Source organism: Chlamydotis macqueenii, chromosome 2, assembly GCF_036417535.1.
Source record: "Chlamydotis macqueenii isolate bChlMac1 chromosome 2, bChlMac1.mat, whole genome shotgun sequence".
In the NCBI taxonomy this organism is placed as follows: domain Eukaryota; kingdom Metazoa; phylum Chordata; class Aves; order Otidiformes; family Otididae; genus Chlamydotis; species Chlamydotis macqueenii.
Genome location: NC_141557.1, coordinates 150366155 through 150393406, shown reverse-complemented (window position 1 = coordinate 150393406; position 27252 = coordinate 150366155). Strand labels below are relative to the sequence as shown.

Genomic DNA, 27252 nt, shown 5'->3' with positions numbered 1-27252 from the left:
GAAGGAGGTAAAAGTAAAGAATTATCTGATTCTTTTTCCCTCCCTTCCCTGACAGCATCTCAAGGGAAACATGGCATTCCTGGGGTCTTAAACATTCCTGCTGCCATGGTGGTTTCATCGAGGTGGTATGTGGAGGCATCGGCCAGTTTCCAGGCTGCACTTCCTGCTGAAAAGCTGCCTCTGGACTACACCAAGGTACAAATATTGCAAGTCAGAAGAATCCTCAGAGCCTTACAAAGCTGTCTATAAATTACTGTGTGGCCCAGAAAAGTCAAATTTTTAATGCTACAGCCAATTTTCCTTTGTGCACCCACCAAACAGCGGTTCAGGATAAGATGGTTCTACGCAGGTTCGAATCGTGGGTAATTGCAGAGTCTTGCTAAAATGCAGGAAAGGAGCTTCAGCACTGTCAAAATCTGTCCCCCCATACGAAGCCCAATCTAAGCAGTTCCCAGTCATGAAACTCTGATGTTCAAACGTGCACAGCCATTGAGTTGTGTTCCCGCACTTGCTCATGGCCCTAAATTTTTATCATTGGGTCTGATCCATGCAGATCACAGATCTAGTAATCCAGAGAAGGCTCTACCTTCTCCAGCTTTCCATCTCCTTCTGCACTACCACTATGGCCTCCTATAAAAACACCCTCTATATGCAGAGATCACAATAAGTGCTGTCAAACTAAAGTAGGTGTCAAAACTACAAATTCCAGACCCTGAGTTTCCATTGGCGACTTGGAAACTCTCATAAAGTCTGTGTTTGATTTGGATGGTTCAAAGACACAAATTCCAGGCTGGTTTGTGGGACTTTCCCCCATTTTCCAGACCTCCCAGCACTGGTAATTGCTCTCACTGCTTCACAGCTTCCACACTTTCAGAGTTAAAGTTTCAGTTGTGGCACCTCCACAAAAACAAAGTAGAAAGAAAACAGCTGCTACCCTTGATGGGGCAGTATCTACAATTTCAACTGACTGGCCCTCCTTCCTTCCCTTCTGCTCAGGTAACTACTACTCCTTAGGGAAAAACATCTGGAAGACATCTCATTTTTCAAGGAGCGACAGGAGATTTTTTTCCCCTTCCTACGCTAATTTCTGATGGTAGCAAATAAGTAAGAACAAACTCTAACTGTGGAAAAAATCGTAATTAAAACCCATCACTGACAAAGAACTGCTCACATTGAGTTTACAAAGGAAGAGTCTGCTGAATTACAGGGGACTTGGTATCTGCTGAGGAATTCTCGGCCTTTTGCAGAACAAGTGGCTTTCAGGGCAATACATCACATAGCCCAATCACCTGGAAAACACAGGCCACACCACCGGAATCCGTAACTCCATACTGAGCACATCCTTTTTAACCGAAGCGTGGTGAACTCTTTGTCTTAGCTCTACGAGGCTTTTTGATGCTGTTCTGGAGTAGTTTAGGTATTTCCTGTTTCTCTTTTGTACTTTTCGTTTCCTTCAATTGCACAATTATAGGGCTTGTTTAGTTTGGGGTTTTTTAAATGTCTTTTGGTGACCAGTTATTTTCTCATAGAGAAATTACACAACCACAGCCACTTCTCACAAGGTTTCCCATTAGGGAGTCTCCAAAGCTTTCCAAGTGTCTCTAGTAACACTGTATTTTACAGGAGAGACTTGGCCACCAAGAGAAGAAATAGCATGGCCAAAATAAATTAGCATAAAATGGCAAAAGAGAGCAGATGTGATAATCTAGGTGATGTTTATACCATTATTTTGCAACTAGCAGGTATCTTCCTCTTGCTTCTAGAGGATACTGGGTGAGACCGAGCAAGGTCTTGTACACCTCATCCCTGAATTTATGGATAACTCTGGCTTCCGTAACCTACAAGGGAGGCCTTGTTTCAGACGTTATTCCAAGATCTAATATCCAAAACACAGAGGAAAATATTAATCAAACTGGACCACAAGACCTTCTCCCAGTGATGGAAGTAGGTAGGAAAGGAATGCGGCTTCAATTTTCCTGAAATTATGCTCTAACCATTTAGCCACTGGAGAAGAGCTGGAGAGGAACTAGCACCATCATCTCTTCTATCAAGCCTCCTTCACATCTTATCTTCCTATTTTCTGTCTTGCTTGTACACCACTGCCTTCTCTTACAACTAAATTAATTCCTACTGGCCTTTTGCAGGTGGATAATGAGCAACCTCTGGCCAAACTACAAGATTACTAAAAGCAACGTGACCAGGTTGTTGAAGCTGTAGCCGTGAGCTAATACAACTTTGCTGCTAAGGAAGGGCTCAGCGCCATGTTAATGCAACTGCTTTGGTGATCTCAGAACAACAGCAGAGCAAATTTGTGTCTGTCTGCTGTGTACTAACGTACTGCAGTACACCTACCTTACCCCATGGTTGTACCAGGTACCTATTGGTCTTGTTCAGACTGTTTTAGACTTTGAAAGTCACATTATGAAGTGTCCAAAAGGAAAGTTTCAGCAATTTTGTATCTCTAGCCTTTGGTAACCCTAGTTCCTACATCTCACTGAAGGTCAATGAGTGTTAGGTGCTTAAATTACTCAGGAATCTTGAAATTTGCCAACATCTTTTCCTCTGGGATTCTTAGCACTCTAACACATAGGATTCTCGCTCTCAGAGACTCTTTCAGGAGTGGTATGAACCTCCTTGGTTAGCACACACTGCGGTGTCAGGCAGAAGCGCTATCCAGAACCTTTGATGAATTGCATTGTGTGGCGTATGCAGCAAGCACTCCTAGGTGGCAGAGATATGCTCTAACCTACGTTGACATTCCTGGGGGAACCTGCCAAAATCACATCATCTGTGATCACAACTGAGTTCCTCCTGCTTTAAAGACAAACTTCTCATGCAAACCTCTTGTCCTGCATTCCAAATGCGGTTTCCAGATACCTAAAATCTGCTTAGCCCTGAACTGCATCAAACATATTGTTCTGGTTTTGTTGGCTGAACTACGACACATATGGAGAGACTCCTCTGTTACAATTCACAACTTTTGCTGCAGGGTTTTTAACAAGGTAAATTCATCTAAATTTTCTCTCACCATACATGCCCTGTAAGGAAATGCTTGTCATTTGCAAAAGGCAAAGTCTATATGTGTGGATTGCTTTGATCATAGTAAGACTTGCCCACGATACATGATGTTTACAGAAGCAATTGCAGTAAGAAATGATAAATATGGAATAAATCTACTAGGCTAAGAATAAAATCTTCATTCTGGAACAAATTATGAAGCTTTTGCACAGGGCAAACCTTCTTTGAAATCACATGGATATCAAGTTCCGAGAGCAAACATACTGAAGGCCAAGATACAATTCTGCTTCAGGTTTCTTTGGTCTCATTCCAGTAAAGTTTACCCAAGTGAAAAAGAACAAACACTGAAGCAAGAATACTCGTAAGGCAGAATTCACATGAGTTAAAAACTGAGCACTCCATGAGCTCCCCTAATGGACTTTCCAGCAAAGTTGTTTAATGAGAGTAAGTAACCAGATTCACAGAAGTCTTGGTCATAGTTAATGATTCCCTTCTCTAAATGACAGCACATTCAGAATTCACCCATTTCACTTTCTGTCAAGGCCATCTCTGCATTTCGTTGGAGCACAGCTTACAGAAAGTCAACCAGACATCACCCTCCATGTCGGTTACTGCAGTGATTAATCACTCTCTGGTACAAAAGTGCATATCAGTATTTGTCACTTGATTTACAGTGGCTTCAAATTCTAGTAACACTTTTTATATTTGCGCCCTGGACATACTTCAACATTACCATCAAACTATCTCTTCCCCTTCAGGCTAACCACTTTTTTATGTCTTGTCCCCGTCCAAAATAGGCAATGGCTTGGCTTCAGCCCTGAGGAGATCACAAGCAACCAAAACAATTCATTTCCAACACTCTGCTAAAGATACCTCTGATAGCATCAGTTATTAAAAACAAAACCAAGATCATTAATACATTATCTAGCAAAGAAAATTAAATGTCCATGGTTTCTACATGAAAGGAAATCTTAGGTATTGCTTATCTATTTTTGTCTTTAAGAGAATACTGTTCTTTGAGGAGAACTGTATATTGCAATTACAAACAATTAAACTGCTACCAAAAATGTCCTCTTTCCATGATGTTCAGTTGTAACTATAATGTATAATAACACAGGGTGATTTTTTTAATCTAAATGAAGCTAAAATTGGAAATAAAAATATTTAATTGACTCAGCTGGCAAAAGTTCCATTTAATTCCATTGGAATTTTGCCATCAGAGCTGTAAACATGTGGCTTTTGGTAACACATGTTTCACTGACTCTTTCATATGAAGCCAGAAGGCAAATATGGATGAAGCTGTACTTGAGAACAGTGACCCTTCCCAGTGACAGCTTCAGTATTTAGTGAATTATAATCATAGTAGCATGGAGTGAGTAGTCATAAGTTTTGTGCATCCCTTCAGGACGCATCATAAGAGCAGAAGTCTGCCCAGCAGTAGAAAAACAACTGCATTTTCATAGCATCTGAAAGCTAGTGGTGCCTCAGCATAATTTTTACTATGGCTTTTACATCTTCCCTCAAAGCTGAGAAAGCTACCCATGTGTTAAAAAAATAACTGAAAACAAGAAAAGAAATACAATGAATCTTTGCTTTTTTCTATTATTTTGCAGAAGTCCAACTACTTCCTGAGCGCTCAGAAGTCCTGGTTCATACACATAAAATCAAAACAAAAGATGTTCAAACTAACTGAAACAAAAATAGAAACTAGTGCTGTGAACTAGTTAAAATAAAGACAGGTGCTGTGAATAATCAGTGTTTGGGTTTGGTTTTTTCCAAGCTCCTATATTATGTAAGAGAATAAATTCTAGTATTTTATCTGGGATTATGTGCTATAGGGGACTGATAACACAATATGGCCTCCTTAATCTTTAAATCACCAGTCCAATTCAAATGGCCCGTTGAAGCACCAATAAAATGTTGGTATTGCTAACAAATACTGAGATTGCCAAAAACGTTTCTTTTCACATAATCAGAAAAATACAACAGATAAGACCCCACAGTATACAGCTAAAACAATAATCAACTGGGGAAACTAAATAACAAATGTTCTAGTGCGATCCTAATCCATTCACGTATGTCTACGCTGGAAAAAAAAAAAAGATCTCAGTTGGCAACAGACACTGAGAACTGAATCTGTCAAGAGAACAACTTACCCTTTCTCACTGAGGTGGTCTTTCTCCAAAGGACTTGCTCAGTGTGTTACTAGTCAAAGAATACATCTGGGAATGGAACAGCCTGGACCTAGAAGTTCAAGTGGAGGTTTCTAACAAAACTCCAAGACACTCTTTCAATCCAAGCCTTCTTCCAAAACATCTGATTAGCACTTGGCAGAGTGACAAGGGAAAAGAAACTATTGGCCAGGCAAGTTAGCAGGGACGTTCACTGATGTCAAGATCTCTCACTGTTGACATTTTCGAGTAAAGCTCTCTTCGGTGCATGATTTCTAACCAGTTCCAGAGGCTGCTTTCAGAATTCCCCCCTTCTTACAGGCTGGGACTGAATGGGTGGTGGGCAGGAGAGGTGAGCAGGAGGAAACATCCAGCTTCCCCCCACTTTTTCTCTTCCCACTCTACCAGCACCTTGCCACTCAGCTCAGAGCTAGTTCTTGCAGCAATCCAAATAGTTTGAGGGCAAAAATGCAACACTACTAGATTAAAAAAAAAAAAAGAGATCTTTGTTTCCTCCTAATGTCTATTATTTTTGGTATGCTCTACAGACACTGCTGTCACTGTTGCAGTGCATTTCCTGTACCTAAAGGTGGAGGCTCACTTTTCAGAGTTGCTATCTGGCACTGCCTTTGAACATTAAACTGACCTCATATACAACTAAAATGCTGATGACATCACTGAAAAGAAACACGTTGTTCATAAAGGCTTCCAAGCGGCTGGCTGGAGATCTTCAGGAGAGGAATACACATTGTGACTTTGCTGAACAAGTTCAATACAAACAATGCTTCAGAACACAGCAAGGCATGGGGGCTGAGTCCATTTACCTCTCTGTAGTCACTGGAAACCAAAAAAACCTTCCATTCAGAAGCAGAACAATTTTAGTCTGCTAGTTCACTGTACGATATGTAGTTAGGAATTAGGTGAGAACAGGGAATTCACAAGAAACTTCCAATCATTCTCCACAAGCATGAAGCTGGTAAAAATAATTTTTACTTTTCACTGCTGTGTTTTGTGGTTAGCTTAAAGCTAGAAATGGATTCTGAAATATCCCAAGAGTCTGTACAACTCAAAAAGTATCTTTCTGTTAAATAAACTGCTACTACATCAGGCACACTATCAATCTAAAAATTCAGTTGCTTCTGAAGGAATAAATCCCCAAGGGTTAATAAATTATTCTATATTTTTTCATAGGTTCTGAATGAGCTCCTTCCTCTTCCTTCCAGGTTCTGTGCAAGGCTCCAGTTACGTGAATGCCCTAAACAAACATTTTCACTCCAAATAAAGAGAATTATGTTGTCTTATTCTTTTTTTTTTCTTAAAACTATCTCATTTTAAGCTATTAATACTGTAAAACACTCCCAACATTTGACATCACATTTTATTGAAATCTGCAGAGAGCTCTGCCTGACTGATTACGGTTCTTGAAATCTGCTTGATAAGAGCTTGCTCTCTACCAAGTACAAAACTCCCCATAAGCACTACCTGCCAAAATCAGTCCCTTCTAACATCAGTTATCTATATAGAGAGGAAAATATATTATTTTTCATGTGTTTTTACCCTTTCTGTACTCACCCTATGGCCAGTGCTGCTTCCCAGACACTAGTATTACCAGTAGTGAGTTAAACCACATCATCTTTCATGTAAATGACTATATCTAATTATTCTGTGATTTTATACTGGTACAACATGCAGGTCTGGTTCTCAGCACCAAAAATGCAATGGAAAATCCACGCTAAATGCTGGGCAGGGTTCCCTTTTTATAGCCTGGCATTTTGGTTCCTCTCTTCCTGAAGCCCCAGCAAAACACTCTGTGCACTTAAACAGTTCTTGCCTGAGAAGCCATTTAAAATATACCAGTATTTTAAGCATCCACCCTGAAATATGCATTCAGTCTCACCAAGTCACCACTTTTAAAGTCAGTTCCTCACTTGCTGTCTCTTCCAATTTTCTCTCCTACTTGCCTCCCACCCTCTCATTCCTCTTTTTTTCTGGACAGTGTCTGGTCTTCACTCAGCTGGAGCAGGCAGCAGCATAACTGAGAGGCTAGTACCATAAGTCTTGTCTCTTTTTTCAAGAAGGTAATTAGAATTACAGTCTTGAGGGGAAGCAAGGACCCACAGACTCACAGGTTCACTCAAAGACTTTCTTTTCAAAACGATGCTTTAACTCTGGTCCTCATGGCTACTGTGAACTGGAATTATTAAGCTCCTGCACTCAATAGCCTTCATAGCAATTCATTTTTAAAATCCCAGTTAGCAGATTTTGTAACAGCAACATAAATCCATCTCTCTTTTCTCCTGGGTTTTTGGTCACTTCCTCATGTGACGGTCTTCAGAGCACTTTCACAACTATAGATCCACTCAGTTCTACCTCTTGTTAGTGCTGCTCTGATACACCAAAGACTGCCAGGGTTGTACAGAGAAAAAGTAAATCACAACATGGAGCTTGTTTCTTTATTAGATAATGCTGGAGGAGGAAAGGAGAAAGGAATCCAGCATACATATAAGAATATAGGAGAATTACTGTAAACGAACAGTTAATTGTATTACTTCTCTCTGATCTCACAATTTCCTCTCCTTCATCCTCTCAACCTCCCATAAACTAGGATGTTTTTCCCTCTTTTTATCAACCTTGCTCCTTTCAGACTATCACAACTTAGAAATCTTAAGACATTTCAAGTTTAGCAGAAAAGCTCAATCTTTCCCCAACACGCATCAGTTTTGCAGTTGCCTTTTCCAAAAGCTCCATTGCTTATATATTTACAACTGCAGCTTACTTCAGAGTCCCACTGAGATGAAAGCATGATGTGATGTGATGTTCCCAATTAGATTACACCAATCTTCAGCAGTTTAGGCATTTAACCTCTATCTGATCCTGCCAAATCACACCTGGCTCAGTCACCTTCATGACTGAGAGTCTTCAGAGCTTTCATTATGGTCTGTGTTGAGCTCACCAATCAACTAGTGAGAAAATTGTTGTTCTCACATTTAGATAGAAGACAAAAGCCATCAAAATGTATCAGGAAAGGCAGGTATATTTTTTTCTATGCAAAGTACGAAACCTACCTCTTTCTCCTGGTCTTCCCGGCTGACCAGGACTTCCTGGAAACCCTTGCATGCCTGGTGATCCTTGTTCACCCTGTGGCCCTGGAGCCCCTGGCCGACCAGGCTCACCAGGAGGTCCTGCGATGGTTCGTGTTGAGACAGACTGGCTTGGAATCTGGTTCAGAATTGAGTTATATCTTGCCATATGACCTGTCAGGAAAAAATGTGCTCATTTTCAAGTTGCAGTGGAGAATCTGGTTAAGCTAAGTTTGAACAGAGAACTCGCAGGTCCGTAAGGCTCTGGTCTGTTGTGTTTTGATAATATGAACTTGTGTGCTTGTTGTGGAGAAACAGTGGTTTAGGGAGTACACAGAAAACGGGAAGAACTATTGTGTAGAATTATATTTCCTTGCTTTGTTGTTTTTTTTTATTTTATGACTATAAAAATTTCAAATTCTTACAGCAGAAGCTTCTGTATACTAAAATAGATTGGAGACATTTCAAGGGATTTTTTTAGATGCCTGATGCTGATCAGCTCTAATTGGATATAAATTCATTTGAACATAAGTCTAGTTGGAACATAAATCCTGAGTGTCTAGCCTAAAATGAATAGATACCCTTGGATGTTCTGAGAAGCATCATATTTGTAAATAATTGTGGCAAGAAGGAATCCCTTCTAGAGATAGAAGCATATGAACTATAAATGTACTTACCCTGGATGAGTTGTTCACACACTTGCCGAGCAACAGCACGCACCATCGCTTGGGACTGGAGATCACCCTGGATAACAGCAGCAACAGTGTCATAACATCATTTTTTTAATCATTTCTGTCTTGAAAACACTTAGAGGAATGAAAGATATTTATTATCCCTGAGAGATTATATGCTCACTGATGAGAAAAAAAATAGCCAAAAACGTTTTGGGACTTCCCTGGATCCCAGTACTGTCTTTAGCCAGCAAACAGAGGCTGGAGAAGATAACGCTAGTGAGAGATTTGAAGGCATGCTTAATGCCACATACTTCTCACCTTCAAAATGTTACTGTAGCTGTATGTAAGACAATGTCTGGAAAAGAAGGAAAGTTTGCCTGATTGCACAGAGAAAACTCTTGTGCCTGTAAATACAGAGAAACATAAATTGTCGGAGAAAGCCTTCTATGAGACAGGAGGCCGGACAGGAAAAAAAATGGTGGCTAACACAAACATAGACTTACCCGCTCACCCCTTTCACCCTTAGCTCCAGGAGGACCCTATAAAAAGATTCAATACAAAATTAATTCTCATTTTGTTCTTGCTCCAAATTTAACACCTAAATGTTGTTTTCCCTGCAGCATCACAGTAACAGAAGAAAAACTAAACAAGGAACATGGTTTCAGGACACCATGTGACAATAACAAATACATGTTTTCCATTTCAATACACAACAAAATGTTCACATTTGGTGATTACACAGCAACAATGACTTTCTCAGGGGTTTGTCACATACTGAATTCTCTTGTTTAAAATGTCAGCAAGGGTAGACTACTAGGTGATGCATTTCACATGGCTGAAATGGGTCTAATAATCACTGAGTATAAGGAAGAGAAGGCTGATGGGAGACAAAATATCAATCTGAAATTTGTAGCATTTGCCACGCCAAGACTCTGCATCCACTACAAACAGAGTCGGCAGTGGGATTAAATTGCACAGAAAATTAAGTCTGACATGAAAGATAATGCACTACTGTAATGACGGTAAGGATCACCGGGGATTGGTACAAGTTGTCTAGGGCAGTTTCAACTTCACCAATGGAGGTTTTTGGGGTAGGCTAGACATCTCTTAGGAACTCCTGAAGCGAGGAAAAGTCTGCATGAAGAGGTAACCAGCTGGCTGAAGTATCGTTAAAGCACATATTATATAAAGCACATATAGATATATCTTTATATAATATATCTGTGCACAGATATATTTCTATCCTGGGAAAGAAGAAACTTGTCCCAAGACTGCAAGACTATTTGAAGGCCTCTTTTCTATTCCTCTATCTTTTGGGAAAGATACTTATTGAAACTCAATAATTTTTCACCCATCTAGATGGTTTTTTTTTCAGAACTCCTGGAGTCTAAATATTCACAGCAGAGGTCTTGCATGACTCACAGGAGTATCTACACTCTAGGAAAGCTAGTTCAATATCTGGAACATGTGTTTGGACAGGAACTGAACAGTCAGCATGCTACACATCGATAGTAATAAGTTCCATAGCTATTCAAATCTCCTTAGTAGATTCCATGATTACACTTAGAAACTATGCAGAACTGGGCATTAGGTTATTATCTTTGTTTATATATTATCAATCATTTTACTTCCACTTAACCAAATAAAAATGCTTGCATTGGACTAAATCGCCAAATCAAACCAGATTTCAAAAAACCAATTCTACTCTACAAATTGAGTCAGAAGTACACACTGTCACAATCCAATGGCTTTAAAAATTAAATAGAACATTCACTGGAAAAAAAACAGTGAGCAGGCTTTATAATTAACCAACTGGTCAAGTGTTAAATGTGAATACGCAATATTATTGAAACTGTTAGAGACAAAAAGAGGTCCACTGGAGATCTTCTCTCTTCATCATTTACACACTCATTTATAGTTTTATTCCTTTCTGTTAGTTAAATTAGGGTTCCTAATACTTATTTTTGGTATAGAGGGTATAATTTTCCTCTCAATGAAACTGATGGTCAAATTTATAATAATATTATAGAAAAAGCTCTGATCATTAGTCAGTTGTCCTAGTGTAAATACAGAGAAACTGTGACAGACAGTTTTTTATTCATGCGATATTTTCGCAGTTTGAAAATCAGAATAATATTTTTGAAATATTCCAGTTAATAAATTACATACTTTAATTTCCTGAGAGCTACTTGAAGTGCAAAGGAAAAAAAAGAGAAATTAATTACACACAGACTACAAATTCACATACTGTTATGTTTTAATGTCTATATTTTAATCTTGTGTTTTGACTCTCTAATCCCTGTATTTCAAACATTGTCTGTAAGAATAACAAATAAATTTAATTATGAGAAACGAACAAAGACAGACCAATATGATGTTTTGCTTAAGCACTAACTGCAAACAGATCACAAACTATAAATATTAAGCAGTTCTGCAAAACAGTGTAGCCAGGATCAGAAACCAATTAATGCACAACAGCAAATACAGCAATATTAACTAATTGTACTCACAGGAGCTCCAACATCACCTTGTGGCCCCTGGCTTCCAGTAACACCTGGAACACCTGGAGCACCAGGTATGCCCTACATGGAAAAAGGGAAAGAGAATCCTTAGTGGAGATGACAATCAACATCCATGAATCCTGATCAGAGAAATAACTGTTATGAAGAGGAAGTACACAAAGCAGAGAGTTCTGCCAAAACCAGAGATGCTGGGAAAGAGGACTAAAAAGTGCATGTTGCAGAAAAAAAGAGCACCAAAAGCATAGCTTTGAGAAAAGCACTTGGAAAATGGACTTGCGCTGCTTGCTTTCTGAAACAGGCACAGATTGCTGAACCACAAGACTAAATCCTGTGATGTTCCTACTGTGTTCATGGTGATGACTCAAAAAATTCTTTGTAGAAAGAACAGGATTGCTTGGAAAATACTCAATACCATCAGCAGTTTCACCTAACTTATTAAATCTATCAAGAAGGCACTAACCTTGCCTCGCTGCCCTAGCTGAGAAAGATGAGACAGATTCTGGAGGCAACTACGTCTCGCTTCGAAGGCTAAATGTGGCCTCTGCTCTTTCTTGATCACTCTATGAGAGTATTTGAACACCTGCACTTACCTCCAGCCTCCAGACCAAGCAAAATGTGGCAATTCACTTCAACTAACAAACCTAATTAGAATTTCTTACAAAAAGAAAGTCTTGTTTCAAATGTTAGGAGCACTAATTCCCTTTATATAGTGCAGCTACTTGACTAAAACCAAGCTATCAATCTACTGATGGAATAACTGTCTCTCCTTACCAAGGGAGACATTTTTTCTTGAGCTAAGTAAGAATGGAAAGAAATTAAATTGGACAAGCAGCTGTCTGCCAGTTCTATGCGTCATGAGAATTTTAACTTCCAAGAAGAACCCTTGGCCTTGGTCTATCTGCTGAAGCCTAGCTAACAGTGACCTATAATCCCCCCGTAACCTGCTGGTTTTTACAGTAATGAATTCCATGGACAATACTCACCACTGGGCCAGGGGGTCCTTGTGGGCCTGTGGGTCCATCTTTGCCAGGAAGGCCCTATAAAAGAGAAATACATGCAATTTTATCAGATTTTTATATCTAATTCACGAATCTGTTCCATTTCATCTAGAAGATATTTTTTTTTTCTTTTTTTCTGTTTGTTTGGTTTTGGGTTGTGTTTGTTTATTTTAAATTAATAACTGGTGGTAGTGGTTTCTTAGAAGATAATTCCCTTATTTGCCCTGGGGAGGGTTTATTTCTGAAAAGGAGCTATAGTATAGCTAATATTTTTTTTTAATCCAACCAGTCTCACAATACTTTTGAAGTAAGAAGCAGCAATGCAAACCCCTTTGTACTGGCAATTTTCACCTCTGAGTACGTATCACCTATAACGCTGCTGTAGTGAGGTAAATGAGAGCGTTGGGTCACACGTCTACATCTGTTCTCACTGGTTGCAACTATTCACAGTCCTACTGATTAAGTGCTGAAAGATGGCAATTGAGAGGCTATCTCTCTGCCCAGCAATACTGTACATATGTACTAGCCATCACCGAGGTCCCGACTCAGGAAGCAGCAGGAATGCTCATGTGGTTTACATTATGAACATGCTTCAGAGCTTCCAGAAATGAGAGCCAAAAACTAAAGATAACTTGGAAACTGGAAAGCAACAAATCACAGAAAAAAAAGACTGACCAGATGTAGAAAAGAATACACTATTAATAAAGTATTCCTGCAAATTAACCAATGTGCACATTTTGTGTCCACATGCACTGATTTCTGAACAGCCTGTCATAAGTCAATTCTTTAATTACTACACAGCCTAAAAAGGGAGCAATATGATCTTACCTCTGGCTCAAGATCAGATTATGGAGGTGAGAGCAGAAGGAAAGAGAGGGTCCTGCATGTGTCTTATGCCGACACACAGAGTAAAGAACATTCTAGGCCTCAGTATCTCATAGAGCTTCAGAAAAAAAATTCACATCTTTTTCATTTTGTACTTGTTTTCTGAAACTTTATTTCTGACACCATTTTAGTAATGAGTATAGCATGAACTTCTAGTTTTATGCTTTACAGAATTTGGAAACTATGATTCAAACCTGGCATTAAAAAACTAGTTGGGGAATATTATCTGCCATGTACCTGGAAAATTTTTTTTAAATTCCACCAGAAGGGTGTTTCAATGATAAAATAAATCACACAGTCAACTCCTATTACGCCATCTGTGCGTCCACAGTCTTGATAAGGAAATACTTTCCTGTTTCACCGTGTAGCCAGACAGTTCCTGAAGCTTCAAGGACCAAAGCAGCTCCCCTATCACAGTAAGAACTGAAGCAAATGTCACAGCTCAGTGGCACTGAAATAAAGGTACCAGCAGTGTCTCTATCTCAGTAGTTTTACGACATATACAGAGAAAAGATTGCAAGCCTAGCTCAACTAAATAAATTTGCAAAGGAAAGTGTACTCAGTCTTCAAAACTAGTGTTTCTAGAGGAAATAGAGAATGGTATAAGGAACTTGGAAATGCATTAAAATTACAAAATAGGGTTTCTGACATTCTCTGGAAGAAGCATTTAGTTGTGAACAATGTTCTGAAAAAATCAATAACAGCTATTCACAATTCTGTAATAACATGGAAGTCTCTAAAAGATAATGCAAATTAGACTTGTTTTTATAACAGTAAGACCTTCAGGAAGACTGACACTTTCATATTTGTAATCTGCATTTATTTTTAATCAGTCCTTAAGCAGGATGAAAACTGGCTGGACCCTCTTAAGGACTTAATTTAACTAGGAGGAGGGAAATAGAGCGCTTTACACTGACTTCTGGGATCTAGTGTGGATTCACACAAACTTCTAAAGAAAAATAACACTGTATGTCCCTCCCTTCTCCCATCCAAGTCAAACAGTTGAACAAGCAGTATGATCAGAACTACTACATTTTCTGTGAATATGTTTCATTATTTCTTTTTTTCTGAATAGTATTCTTACTCTTGGCTGCTCAAGAATCATCTCCTGTCTATTCTCCTAGGATTCATTTCTCTTGGCACTGTGTTTGTATCATTTGGCCAAAAAATCACCTCCTACTGTAATTGTTAGATGCGAAAATTGCTATTTATAAATGAAGTCAAAGAGACATTTGGTTCAAGAAAAGAGTATGGCAATGCCTATTGTCTCAGGAAGGTAAGAGAGCAAAGATACTTGTTTGTGCTGCCAACAGGGTTTGACGATGATGTTACTCAGACCATCCGATGGCCAGAATGAATCTGACGCTCATTCTGAACCTGTGAGTAGTAAGCAAAGGAGATTAGTAGGTACCAGGAAATTGGCAGGAAGACTGGGAATATATTTCTTCTGGCTCTTTCTCCCATTATTTTTGGTCTGTGCAATGTAGAAGAAAAGACAGCACTGTCAGAATTCACGAAGTTGTACTCAGAGCACTGAAGCCTTAAAGATGTTATTAACTCTCCCGTTTATTGAAGTCTCTTCTTTGCTTAACCGTCTCCAGAACGACTGTACGTAGCACAACAGCACCTTCTCTCTGATGCAGTTCCATCAAGGGTAGGAACGACCTTGTGCAGTTACTGAATCTCCTCCATGGAGCTGCATGTCCAAGAACAGAGTGGGACATATTTTGACCTCAGATGTAGGGTGGTTTAGAATCAAGATGTATATTATTTTCGAAGGTTAACTTCAGTTAGGACATATTTTGCTATTGGCATGAAAAACAGTTATGGAGAAACAGTGTAGCTATGACAGAATTTTTTATAAGGGATTTTATTTACCAGAATACAAACAGGAACAGGAACAGGAACCATTAGAAGCTGAAGAAATGTTTAAGAGACTGAACCTTCTTTACCAGTTACCAGTATCTTACTGCACAATAGTATCTTCAAGCAGGATAAGGTATCGTTGGTCTTCTGGACTACAATCTAGCTGCAGCAGCTGAGCAAGAGCCATCTATCACTTGCCAATTTAACTCTGTGGTCCCACCCCTAGCAAACATATAGGGAAGCTCATCCAGCAGAGCTTCCTCCAGAACTTTTTAACCTGCCAAGGAAGAACCATGCCTCTTTGCCAAGGAGAAGCTTGGCCAGGAGAAGACACCCCTGAGGAAACCACCAGGCAACAGTAAGCAGTGACAACGTCACAGGCACAGGAGAGACAAAGTTGGGATCAGAATGATGGAGATCCCTCCCTATATTAGGTCATCAAGCAAAGCATGCTTGCCACTCAGGCTGATATATTAGGCTTCTCTTGTTGCAGCTGTGTAGATCTGTCCTCTCAGGTGGCCTGCATTTCGCAAGAAAGAACAGGGATTGCAATTGTGACCTGACCTTGGATAGCAGCCATGCAGATATGGGAAAGGGAAGATTTCTCCCCCTTCTACCTACACGGAGTCTCAGCCAGCCAGCCAGCCAGTCTTAGCCAGCTTTATACTCTTGGCTGAAACAGATGAACCAAAAGCACATGAGAGAATAAGTACTGTCTACGTACTCACCAGAAACACAATGTCAGTTTGTATTCTCTCATGTGTGCAATTCAAGCTATATTTTTCAACATGGTGTTGAAAAGTTGATGGAAAAACACAATCTGTTCTCTTTAGGAAAACCTCTCTATATTGCCAGCTAGAAATATGGGACAGTAAGAGAGGACACCAAACAACCACAGCCCCAGCCGTGAAACAAAAATAAACCATTTTCTATTTTATAAAATCTTTTATGACACTCTTTTATAACTGGAAGCTGATGAGAGGGGAGGCAAACTGTTCCTAGTGTGGAGCCTGAAATGTAGATTTAAACAAGTTACCAGACAGGATTAAAAATATTATCATAGATATTTATCAAGTTTGTTTTATTATCAGACAATACATTTTTTTTACTCTAATTCAACTTTCACAGGGTATTTTTATTATATCTGACTTTTTTTTTTCATAGTGAGGGTATTTCATTATGAAAATGACCTTTGTATGAATTCACACAACTGGTAGGGTATATGCTCTATTTTGTAATGAGGTACTAAAAACCATGACAAACAAATAAACCAGAGACTAAAAAGCAGAAGTTCAGAAATACAAAAACAACCTTTATAGACCAATTGTTGAATTAAAACATTAAGAGGACAAAAAAGACCATTTCTCAATTGATTTCAACAATAAAAACCAGAAATTATGAATGCTAGAAATCAAAACAAAAAGGAAGGAAAAATAACTGTAAAAAGTGAAGTGATTCCAACTACCAGCCACTGAAAGGAAAAAAAAAACTTAATTCCAGGACTTCTTGAGTCTAATAGCACATTATCCCCAGTTCAGCAAAGCTCTCTGAGATCTCCCAATAAATATCAGTTCCATGCTTACCTCCCATTAAAATCAGTGTGATTTAGCCATCTGTTTAAGTACTTTACAGCACTAGTACCACTAGTACATTTCAATGAACAATAAATACTAATGAGGAAATTATAGCTAAGCTAAGAATAACAGAAAATCTCAGTTCTAGTAGTATAATAGCTCCAAAACAGTTTGGCATCTTGGCTAACAGGAGGAAGCCCAACAAAGTGAACATTATACAAAAAGGCAATTTACTTCTCATTTTTCCACTTCACCTTTGCTGCAGTTGTGCCCTTTAGAATTAGGCCTTCCTCCAGTGCTTAGCCTTCAAAGAGATTGCGGTGAAATCACTGGTTTGAATCTTCACCCATTAAAGGCAATTTTATTTTGTCATAACTTTACAGGAATCAATGAGTTACAACACCATAAAATTAGTATAACATCATTATTTGTTGCCAGAGAAGTAATTGCTGCTGGACAACATTGCACAAGGACCATACAGAGACAGTAACAGGCTAACCTGATTTTATGAGATCTAGGTCATTTATCCAGTTTTTTTGATTAACACCAGAAGAAAGTGAACACATGAACTAAGCATGATTACCATATCTACATAAACCAGCAATTTATGTAATTGCCCTGCCTTATTACAGACAACACTGGGGTCTTCTACAAAATAAGCACTGCATGACCTTTCCATGCTGTATCAAAAGCCTTTGCTGCACTAGTCTTGCCCGTAGCTTTTCTCAGAAATGCCACCTCTCTGCAAGAACCTTCTGGCTTTCACACGGGAGAACTAGACCAGTTCTGAACATCAAGACATGGCTGAGGGCCTCCACTGCTAAATATAAAGTTAGCTACAGAATAAAGTAAAACCACAGAGTTCTCTCTGAATTGCAGAATGCTCAATGTCCCTCATGATCAGGAATGCAGAAAGAGGAGGCACATACCACTCACGTGTACAGTGCCTAGCACCAAGTCACCTCAATCTCGCTAAGATCAAGATTAGACAGCACAGTGGAAAAAATCCAAATGTCCATCAGGCTCCAGGTAATTATTGGAGACGAACAGGCGGCACCAAGCTTGGGGAATTTAGGTGGAAAAAATTCCATACAGTCAAAAAAAGCACATTAAAAACACGCAAAAACGAGCTTCTGTACAGAAGAAGGCATCATGGTATTATAAAATAAGTAAAAGAATATATTTATCTTCATATTTCACCACAACTTAATTAAAACTTAGAAGGATATTCATCTGATTAGAAGGTTATTTATCTGATGATAATGTTGTGTAAATCTTTATCTGAATAAAATTCCTCTGTGCATTGCCCAACTTTTACAGTAATTTCAGTGGAATCACTTTTATACACAAAAATATGCCAATGCTTAAATTCATAATAGTGAGCTTAAATACACATTTCACTGCAGGGATTTTTTTTTCTAACAAAGTCTCAGGGTAATGACAGAAACCTAAAGAAGGTCCAGATTTCTCTGAAGTTCAAGTTACATTAACCTATCCAAAAAAGGATCATGAATATGTAAATCCTGTTCAAGTGAAACTGAAAAGTCATATCTAATAATGATGAACTTCTGCTGTAGACAATAACCTAGTATTATGCTAACAATAACTTTCCAGTGCCTCTCAAGGAGACAGAGAGGAGGACTCATGGGTTAAACTGCACACATGAATATGAAGATTCTTTTACCAATTCCTAGACAGACCAAGTATCTTCATTTGTTCTACCAGAAGCACGATAAGGTTGACTAAATTTTGATATTACTCTTCATCTTTTCCTTATGTCAGCAGTTTCTACAGTTTTTTTTTACATTCAATATTAAATTCCCTTGTAGTTGTCTCCGTTATTCATGAATTAGCTGGAAAGTAAATTTAGACCATTGCACTGAATTGCATATTAATTATGTACCATTTAGCCACCACCTAATTTTAAACATATAAGCAAATGAACTAATTGGCAGTCCTGGACACCAGTGACATCTACTCCTAGCACATGGATTAAACACAAACATAGTGCATGGCTCCTCATTACTCAAAGGATACTCCACCCTATCTCTGTCTTCTCTGCTGACTGGCACAGAGATACGGGTCTCCAGAAATGACATAACTACAATGTTCAGCTGGGGAAGAGAAGGCACTGGGGAGACCTTATAGCAATCTTCCAGTATCTAAAGGGGGCCTACAGGAAAGATGGGGAGACACTCTTCAGCAGGGCCTGTTGTGATAGGACGAGGGGTAATGGTTTTAAAATAGAGGGAGGGAGATTCAGACTGGACTTAAGGAAATAAATTTTTACAGTGAGGGTGGTGGAACACTGGAACAGGTTGCCCAGAGAGGTGGTAGATGCCCCATCCCTGGGAACATTCAAGGCCAGGCTGGATGGGGCTCTGAGCAACCTGATGGAGTTGAAGGTGTCCCTGCTTATGGCAGAGTCGGGGTGGACTAGATGACCTTTAAAGTTCCATTCCAACCCAAACTATTCTATGATTCTATGATTCTGTAATAAATCAACCATGCTGGGAAACATATCCATTATGGAACGGAAACTCTTAAAACAAATGCAAAACATATTCATTTAACCTTACCCTTTGACCTTGAGCTCCATCTCTTCCAGGTGAACCTGATGCTCCTGGGACACCCTAAGCATTATAAAGGGAGGGCAAATGATGAGATCAAGATAACAGAATACAACTAAATCACCATCCAGTGAAACTGTATGACATGCTTTTGGATAAACTTTTTGGATAAATGGAACCAGGGGGTTCAATAATGGGTGGGGCCATAGAAGAGATTCAGTAAAGAAGGTATTTCTGTTCAATGAAAGATGGTTAAACCCACATTGTTAAAATGCACAGGCTTCATACCTCCTCACTCAAACCTTTGTTAAAAACACTGAAAATTTCATCAAGTCAGGCTTCCTGTGCCACTAAGCTGAAAAGAGCTTGATTTCCTATGTCATTCCAGTGCCATGTCAGTGTAACTCCACCACACAACACCAGGACCTTAACCTAAAAACACAACTGCTATTTCTCTCTCTCACTGGTAAAATGGAGTCTGTTTCCATATCATTTGAAGTCAGTGCAGCAATATCAAAAGGGAAATCCTGCCTGAGGAGGACTGCAAGTTATGTCCGGCAGTTCCCCGTTGTGCAGATGAAACGTGACTCTGGATCATGAAGACTGCAAAGCAGCAGTCTGGGACCATTACTACAGTGGTCCAGAAAGCTAACAAAACTGATCTATGAGGAAAGGCTGTATGAGTTTACTATCCCTAGTACATGTGAACAAGAGAGGGGAATCTAGTAACAGCCAACAAATACTGGAGGAATACAATGAGCAGAAGAGGTGCACCTGAAAAGGGAAGGGCAAATGATCCTGGAGAGCAGCAATAAACTGGAATGCAATCTCCAGACTAAATACAAGCTGAGTAAGATTCACTGAATACTACGGCTTTTTAAGATGTCAATCTTGTGAAAGATGGGATCAAAAAGATATAGCAGCTGATCTGTCATCTTAGGTAATGGCAGGAGGAATTTAATGGGTTTTAAGTTAAAACAAGCAAATGCTAATTATTCACTATGTAAGCAGAAATGTAAGAGAGGATAGTTTCTGAGTCTATGGAGACTCAGTTTCAGTGTTTAACAAGGTCAAGAAAGTAACTGGGTCTTCAGGCCCTGAATGATTTGGTCACTGCACACCAGCATACCCTAGATGCCTGATCCTAAATCTCCATTCAAAATCACCTCAACAACACACTTCTCAGCAGTTTTTAATACGTGCCCTAAATTCACAATGATGTCAATTCAACATTCAAACTTAGTAAGTGACAGGTTAAACAATAACTCTGGGAATACCTGCAGGCCTGGAAAACCAAGATCTCCCTTCTCTCCCTTTTCACCTGGTGGCCCCTGCAAATTAAGAATCACACATAGTAAACCAAATACATGGTTACGTTCCTATTTTTAAAAGTTCCTTTCAGCTTCTTTAGAAAAAAACAACCAAGCAACCATTAAGAAACAGACTATTTTTCCTGCTGAAAGCAAACCTATAGACTCTATTTGCAAAACTGTCAATTAAGAATTTACAAATACAGAAAATAAAGAAAACTAATTTTAAAGGACTTCAGAATTAACCTGACAAAACCATAGTCCTTATGTTAAAAAACGTAGTTATTTTCTTTTCTCCCCAAAGGAATCTATCTTCAGCCTCCAGAAGTATTTCCTATAATGATGAAACCAATGGATTTCTACAGAAACTAGACATGTTTCTACAGAACGTATACATGACAAAGATACACTTTTCTAAATAATAAACTAATTTTAATTACATTTTATGCAGAAACACAATTCCTCGATCAAATAACTGATCTTATAATTAATGTATTCTGTATTATTCTCTGATGACAGCATCACCAAGAATATACAGTTTTGGTAAATCACTTCATTATATTGTACAGCAGTATCATATAGACAGGGTAAAAAGAAGAAAGTATATTATACTGTAGTAAATTCTAGAAGAAAAGTCTAGCAGAAAAAGTTATGTATCTACTGCCTTTCAAGGCTTGCTGGTACCCATCTACCACTGACACATAAGAAATAAGACCAGTGCTGCTGGTTCATTATTCTACCGGTGTGAGTTTAGGATTCAATTCTGAGACTTATTTCACAACAGCATTGCAAACTCCAGGCTTCATAATCTCCTCTGATGATAGACTCTTTAAGTGTAGTGAATACCTTTGCTTAATTTTGGCAGCAAATATGTTGTTCTTGCTTGGGTATACCTTTCAAGTCAGAACTTATCTGCGATGAGCAAGACCACAACCAGAAAAAGACAAAATATTAACATTTTGGTTTGGAGCCACGTTACAACTGCCACTGCATTTTTTTTCACTTATCTCCAATCTTGGATGCTAATACCTGGGTCATATTCAACCTGCGATCAAATCCCTTCAGCTAATGAAAAGTTCAGATCCAAATACAAACAGGAATGTTGGCATTGAACCCATGTCCACTATCGGTTAAACACAAATCTCTGATTTCACCTCAAATATCGAAATTCAGATTCTGATCAGGACACCAAAAGATATTTCAGTCTAGTCTAAGACATGTGCTGTCCAAAATGTCACAGGAAAGAATCCTATTGATTTTATAAGTCTCACTGGAAGCCCTTGAATAGAGAGTCCGCTGGGTCCTTGTGGTCCTGGAGGTCCTTGTGGTCCAGGAACACCAATTTCACCTCGAGGTCCATCTGGTCCCTAAAGTAGCACAGGACATAAGATAAACTCTTATCATATGGACAAAGGCTGCTTCTGTTTGAAGAATTAAATACCAATAGACTCAAAAACATCTGAAATATGGGTTAACATTTGATTGAGCAGTTAGGGTTCAATTTAAAACTGCCTAGTTCCTTTATGAATACAAAAAAAATGAAGATTTATGCTGTGACAGCAGCATTCTGAATTTTATATCTTTTATCAAGGAACAAACAGGACAAGCAATTGTTATGAAAAGAGACACACCAAACGCCAATGGCATTTCACTATGCTTTTTCCTCGGCGACATCAGAGACAATCTGGTATTCATTTCAAGGTTTACATACAGCAGAGATGTACCAAGAACCTGTGCATCTCTCAGCTGAAAAGTGCTCTAACAAAGTACCTTTGGACCTGGATCGCCACGATGACCTTTGGCACCTCTGACACCTGGACCACCCTGTGAAGCGCAAGCACAGGACTTGCTGAAAAACAGAACTCTCAGATAAAAATAACAAAATACAGAGAAGCCCAAACAGTTTTTTTATCTTGTTCCTGAATCAGTGTTCAGGAATCAGTGAATATCCTGTTCATATCCTTCCACTGGAATAATTAAACTGAGAACATACTTAAGTATGGCCATACACAGGAACAGATTTTAACAGATATGACTACTTTCTAGAGCCAAGAATGCACACCATGCAAACATCAAAATAACATTGAAAGCTACAACAGGGATGTAAACATATACATGTGGCCACGGGTTCCCTTCCCGTTGTTGGAACCTCCTGCACATCTGCCAGTTCTCACCGAAATCACCACATTGTTAAAGGCTGAGTTTCCAATGACTGAGCAAGGATAACTCCAGGATCTACTTACTAGACTTACCATGGTTTAATTTAGAGCTACTCTTAGGTAAAATACTCTTTGGCCCATTTTTTTTTCTTTTTTGCTTTCTTCAGCGGTGCTTACATCTGTTAATCATTTATTGACCAACTGTTGTCTTTTTTATTAGTATTGTCTGAGACACTGGAGTTGCATATATCTATGGATGGCTGCCATGAACGTGTTTTGCATATTCATGCTGCATGTTTTTTGTCCAGTAGGGCAGCGTAAATAAAGATACTTCTTTTCACTTTTTTTCACATCAATTTCCCTTTTCCCTCCCCTGAGTATATTGCTTAATATCTCAGGACATGAGCTTAACAAGGACTCTGCCCTTCTTTGTACTCAAAAAGGACCTTGTACAACTTCGCACCATAACTGAAGAGCGTTCTTTAGAGGCTACAATAAGTACTTATAAAAATAACAGCAGTTACATTAAAGACATAAAAACAGTAAATATACTTATCAAATTAAATGCATATGGAGTAACTATAAGACTTTAAACAGGAACGGCAAGAACAGAAACATTTGGAAGTACCAGAGTACTCTTGCTGTTCGATGAAGGTATCATGATACCATCATCATACGTGTGATCACACAGCAGTTTTCTACTCCTTTTTCCAGCTCCTTCAGTCTTCCCACTTCCATCCCACAGCACTATGGCCACGAGCCATTCCATCACTGTCAGCTCCAACCCTAAAATCTCACCCTGCGGTCTCCAAAGAACTGTGTTCCAGTTGCCAGTCCCCAGATTCCAGGTCCTCACATTCTGCATTCCAACCCAGTAGCTCCCTTTGCCCTTGCTTCTGCCTCTGCCTTTCTCCTACCTCTCTCTCAGATTAAAAACTCCTCTGCAAATACTCAGCAAAATAACTGCAACTTTTTAACATGAACAAAATCATACAGTTTTTTTTTTCTCATTTTGTTCTCAGAAACAGATTACATTTTTACTGAATAAGAAAATATACTTAAAAACAGCCTGAGCTGTTAACAGCTGAGCCATTAAATCATATGCTCTAAGATTCCACTGAGTTTGGTACATTACTCATGTTTTGAGCTTAGTAATCTTTGCTTGGTAAAAGCACATTTTCCAGAAAAGCATTAATTTAAGATGAAAACATCACAAGATCCTCCCTCATTTTTCTCAGAAACCTGTTTTTGGTAGTTATACCCTAGCACTATTAAGTCTGTGTGACTAATTTCAAATTTTTCATTTCTTTGGCTTCTACTTCTAGCCAAGAATTCCTGCTACATCTTTTTCTCTTATTCTAAATAACTTAATAGCCAGTTCTTTTCCCCAGAAACAGTTCTTAATCAGCTGTTATCAAGTCACCTATTATTTCTTTTTAATAGTTAAAACCGATGAAGCACTGAAAGTTTTTCTTTGCAATTAAAACTTCTCCAGTCTGACATTTTTTGTCTCCCTCCTTACCTCCTCCAGTTCTGCAGCACTCCTTTCAAAAAGCAGGCATCAGGTTTGTGTGATATCTTACTTTTACTTTGTGTGGGGAACACAGCATGATCAAATTCTGGCAAAGATGAAGCCATAAAAAGAGTATTCCATAATGAAAACTGCCAGATAATCTAAACGCTATTTTGTCTTACCCAAAATGACCCACTTCCTAAAAGAGCTTTAAAAATATTTCCAGAGTTACTATCCCAAGCAAATGGAAGTCTTTTATTTGGAGTCTTTTTAGTCTCATGTCTAAAACTGGCTACATGGTAGAATCCTGATCCCTTAAACAGAAAAATCCTTGGCTTAGAGAAAAGTCACATGACTTTTTAACAACTTGGAGCAGTATTGACCAGACATAGCACATGTGACTTTCTGACTTTTGGTTGGCGCAGAGATGAACGCTGACTTTATTCTTTTGATCTGCTTTTTCCTAGGCCTCTTAGTTTTTTCCAGAGCTATGCCATCTAACTCCTGCCATATATCACGTATAAGAGGCTGAGTTCCAGAATCACATACTCCCCTGCCTAGGCAGCAATTTTTCTGCTTTATTTTAAGCCTCCTCTTGCATGGCACTATGCTACTCAAAATACTGTTAATCCTAAATGTAATACATGGAAGTAAATTATTTTACTGCTGGGTTAACCTTTAGCAGTTCCTAATCTGTGTATGTTTTGAACTATAGTAACACACATCCTTCCAGTCAACTAATTTTTAAACATTTTTCATTTTACTGTGAAATGTGGTCAAACTACTCAATTTAATTTGCACTTTTTTGTGAATTATCCCATTGTCTTTTTCACAGAACACAAATTGGACACCTATATACAGAAATTAAAACCTTAACCCATACTGAATTTATAACCTACATCCAAACAGGAGAACAGAATAATTTTTCTTTGTTCACCGTACACCTCTTCAGTGAATTTTCTCCTGAGTTCCTTTTCAAGTTTTTGTACTAGAGCCTGAAGAATAGTTCTTGCAGAAAGACTAATCTCTGAGCTGTTACTAGGATAAATGTCTTCTAGGATCTACTATGTGAATGTCTTATGTGCAAGTTAATTTTGTTGTTGAACATGTATCTCACGTAACCTTTTCAGAAGTTTATTTTCCTTTGCATTCTTCACTGGCTGTTTCTCTTCAAAACATGCTCTTAGAGCGTCCAGGACACAGCAGGAGCAGAGAAACATGCAGTTCAAACTTGTTCAACAAGAGGGCCTCATCTGAATCTAACTTAGCAAGCAGCCCTACGATGCCAATCAGAGTTATCAATCTAGTTGTAAAAGAAAAAAACACATGATCATTCTATAAACATTCCAGTTAGGATTCTTATTAAACCAAACCAAAACCAGACCATTCCAAATAGAACCTATAAATTTTCTAAAGATGTGAAATAGAGTTATCTAACTTTAGTGACCCATATCCTGGTTGTGTGGTCTGATCCTTTACCTGAGTTCTTCCACAAGCTACTGAACAGAAAGGAGATTTATCCCATCTTTCTAAGATACTATACTGAGATGGAAGGAAAGTTAAGTAATTGTCTTCTAGAAGAGACTATCTAGTTTCCACTGGTTATGCAAGGAACTTAGATACACGCTGACTTAACATTTACACAGTAAAAACTTATATGAGTGCTATCAAAGTAACACCACAAAGCGTAGGTAAAAGTTGTGACTGTGTGTTTAATTGTTCACTGGCAAGCTATCAAAATGTCAATGCAACTTTCATTGCAACATTCATCCTCTCTTCCCTTCACCACTTTTGGATACCTCTCTGCCTCTAGGAGCTCTCAGAAGAACCAACATTTTCAGTTCTGCCTTCCAATAAATATTGTAAGTTGGTAAGGCTTTTAAGACAGAAAAGTCTTCTTTCATCATTTATCACACAAGTGGCATTGTCATACCCCATATCTGTAATTCATAAGGATACTGTTAACTGAGCATTTCAGAAAGCTAAACTTCACACTACATTGAATACACATATGCTAGAGTTGACAGATAGCAGATGATTAAAAATCTGAAAATAAATGGCACTAACTGTGACATATCTACTAATGCTACAGACAGGTAACTGGATTCATAGTCTAAAGATTACCATAACGGCTGCAGGTCTTGATTAAACCATTAAAAATTTGGGTGAGAAGGTTTTTTACAGCATATTGCTTGGCATCTCTTGCTATAAATTGAATCTAATTTTATCTCTTTGTGAATACTTAAAACCCTAATTTAATCTTATTAGTTATACAATGGCAGTATATTCACATATCTTGGAATAAAGGTGGCCAGTGCATTATTTGGTACAGTTGACTACAAACCTGAATAAAACCTTACCGGTGGTCCAGGAGGTCCAAGGGGACCTTTATTAGCTTCTGAACAGGAACAAGCATGAGGAAGGGCAGGGCAATTTTCCTCATCTCTCTAAGGAAAGATCAAGATAGGAAGAGAATGACGTTCAAAACTTTGATTCAGAAGTTAAGAATTTCATGAATCTAAGACGTAGTACTGTGTGGATGCCCCAAAAGCTCCTACTTGATTAAGAAGCATATATCACATTGACTTTCAATAGGACAAGTAATCCAAGAAGACTTTGGCTTTTCTGAAAAGTCTTAACTGTCTGTTTCCATTAAAACATTTGTCTCAATAAAGGGCAAAGTAAAAGGTACATTCTATAGTTACTGAAAGAAATTTCTTACCAAGCCAGGAAGCTCACAGCATTTGTCCCGATTGGCCCACGAGGTAGCACAAACAATGTCAAACATCTGTAACTGCAGCTGTTTCAAAACAAGCGTGATGTACAAAATTACTGTTAGCTGTAAGATCAGTGCAAAATGGAGCCATCAGCAAGAAAAGCTACCTGGATTCAAGCATTCAGATCAGACCGAG

The 27252-nt window shown here is 38.6% G+C and overlaps 1 protein-coding gene and 1 long non-coding RNA gene across 2 annotated transcripts in view; one reads left to right on the top strand and one right to left on the bottom strand.

Moving 5' to 3' along the window:
* Positions 1-27252, bottom strand: part of COL14A1 (collagen type XIV alpha 1 chain) — a 115858-nt gene that overhangs the window by 3738 nt on the left and 84868 nt on the right. Inside the window, exons 34-44 of the mRNA XM_010118641.2 lie at positions 27063-27140; positions 26701-26787; positions 22439-22492; positions 21940-22035; positions 20636-20689; positions 19368-19421; positions 12449-12502; positions 11454-11525; positions 9447-9482; positions 8947-9013; positions 8255-8443 (exon numbers count right to left, since the gene is read on the bottom strand). Of these exons, the coding sequence (XP_010116943.2) occupies positions 8255-8443; positions 8947-9013; positions 9447-9482; positions 11454-11525; positions 12449-12502; positions 19368-19421; positions 20636-20689; positions 21940-22035; positions 22439-22492; positions 26701-26787; positions 27063-27140 (841 nt within the window). The remainder of the gene's footprint in view (positions 1-8254; positions 8444-8946; positions 9014-9446; positions 9483-11453; positions 11526-12448; positions 12503-19367; positions 19422-20635; positions 20690-21939; positions 22036-22438; positions 22493-26700; positions 26788-27062; positions 27141-27252) is intronic.
* Positions 62-6489, top strand: LOC147601852 (uncharacterized). Its single transcript, XR_015257737.1, has 2 exons — positions 62-195; positions 6381-6489. It is a non-coding gene; the product is annotated as an uncharacterized LOC147601852 (long non-coding RNA).